At 45.4% G+C, this 1314-nt stretch overlaps 1 protein-coding gene across 1 annotated transcript; it reads left to right on the top strand.

The window, feature by feature from the left end:
* Positions 1–205: 205 nt before the first annotated feature.
* On the top strand, positions 206–1122 carry LOC102010539 (T-complex protein 1 subunit alpha-like; the record flags this gene model as incomplete). Its single annotated transcript, XM_005415234.2, is given in 3 exon segments — positions 206–329; positions 619–811; positions 959–1122. Coding segments are annotated over 3 exon segments (481 nt in total), but the record flags the coding sequence as incomplete, so codon positions are not given.
* Between the last annotated feature and the right edge of the window lie 192 nt (positions 1123–1314).

Below are 1314 nucleotides of genomic sequence, written 5' to 3'. Positions count from 1 at the left end.
AGCATAGTAGTGCACGCTTGCAATCCCAGCACTCGGGAGGCTGAGGAGGAAGATACCATTTACCATTAGTGTGAAGCGAGCCTGGGCTACAAGGTGAGTTTAAGGACAGCCTGAATTAAACAGCAAGATGCAGTCTCAAAAAACTAAACAGAATTAACAAAGAAGCATTATGAGTCTGTTTACTGATGTGTAACTCTGTGAATAGCGACTGTTCTGTCAACACTGGCCAATTTGGAAGGAGAAGAAACTTTTGAAGCTACAATGTTGGGACAAGCAGAAGAGGTGGTACAGGAGAGAATCTGTGACGATGAACTGATCTTAATCAAAAAGTAAGAGCGTCTTTTGAATCCTGAAGCAGTGCAGGTTTTGTTGTCAAGGGCAAATACATTTCCTTCCCATTTATTTGCTGCTGTCGTCTCCCAGTGACACGAGCAGTTATACGCATGGGATACAATACTGATGGGCCATTGTAAATTGAGATGGAGTAACTACGTCATCTCTTCTGCATGGTCTGGACACTGTTTGGTGGAGTATGTCAGTGTCCTCTGTAACTGGAATTCAAGCAGGGGCCCTTGCAATGAATGACTGCAAGAATTTTCGCTTTTTTGCTCTCTCTAGTACGAAGGCTCGCACATCTGCATCGATTATCCTACGTGGGGCCAATGATTTCATGTGTGACGAGATGGAGCGCTCTCTACATGACGCACTTTGCGTGGTGAAGAGAGTTTTGGAGTCAAAATCTGTGGTTCCCGGTGGGGGTGCAGTGGAAGCCGCCCTTTCCATATACCTTGAGAACTACGCCACCAGCATGGTAAGAATGACTTATTTCCGAGGATCTGGGAGGTCATCCTGCGCTTTCATCAGTGTACCTTGTCTGAGGCCTTAGCTGCTGCTGCTGTGAGTTTTAACCATTTTTCTTTGGTTTTGTAAAGAGACACCAAACTGTCTTTCTCCTTAGGGGTCTCGGGAACAGCTTGCTATTGCGGAGTTTGCAAGATCTCTTCTCGTCATTCCCAACACACTGGCGGTGAACGCTGCCCAGGACTCTACAGATCTGGTTGCAAAGTTAAGGGCTTTTCATAATGAGGCTCAGGTTAACCCAGAGCGTAAAAATCTAAAATGGTAAGCACAGTTTCCTTGTCTTCTTTTCATGGTCATCTACTTACCATCTCATGATAAATCATACTTTTTTTTTTTTTTTCCCGGTACTGGGAATCGAACTCACGACCTCGCACTTGCCAGGCAGCTACTTTTTTCTTCTTTGCCTTTTTTTTTGAGACAGGGTCTCGCTGTGAAGTTCGGCCTGGCCGTGAG

Source organism: Chinchilla lanigera, unplaced genomic scaffold (assembly GCF_000276665.1).
Source record: "Chinchilla lanigera isolate Chin_1 unplaced genomic scaffold, ChiLan1.0 scaffold02302, whole genome shotgun sequence".
In the NCBI taxonomy this organism is placed as follows: domain Eukaryota; kingdom Metazoa; phylum Chordata; class Mammalia; order Rodentia; family Chinchillidae; genus Chinchilla; species Chinchilla lanigera.
The sequence above is the reverse complement of the archived record's forward strand: the minus strand, read 5'-3'. Positions and strand labels throughout refer to the sequence as shown.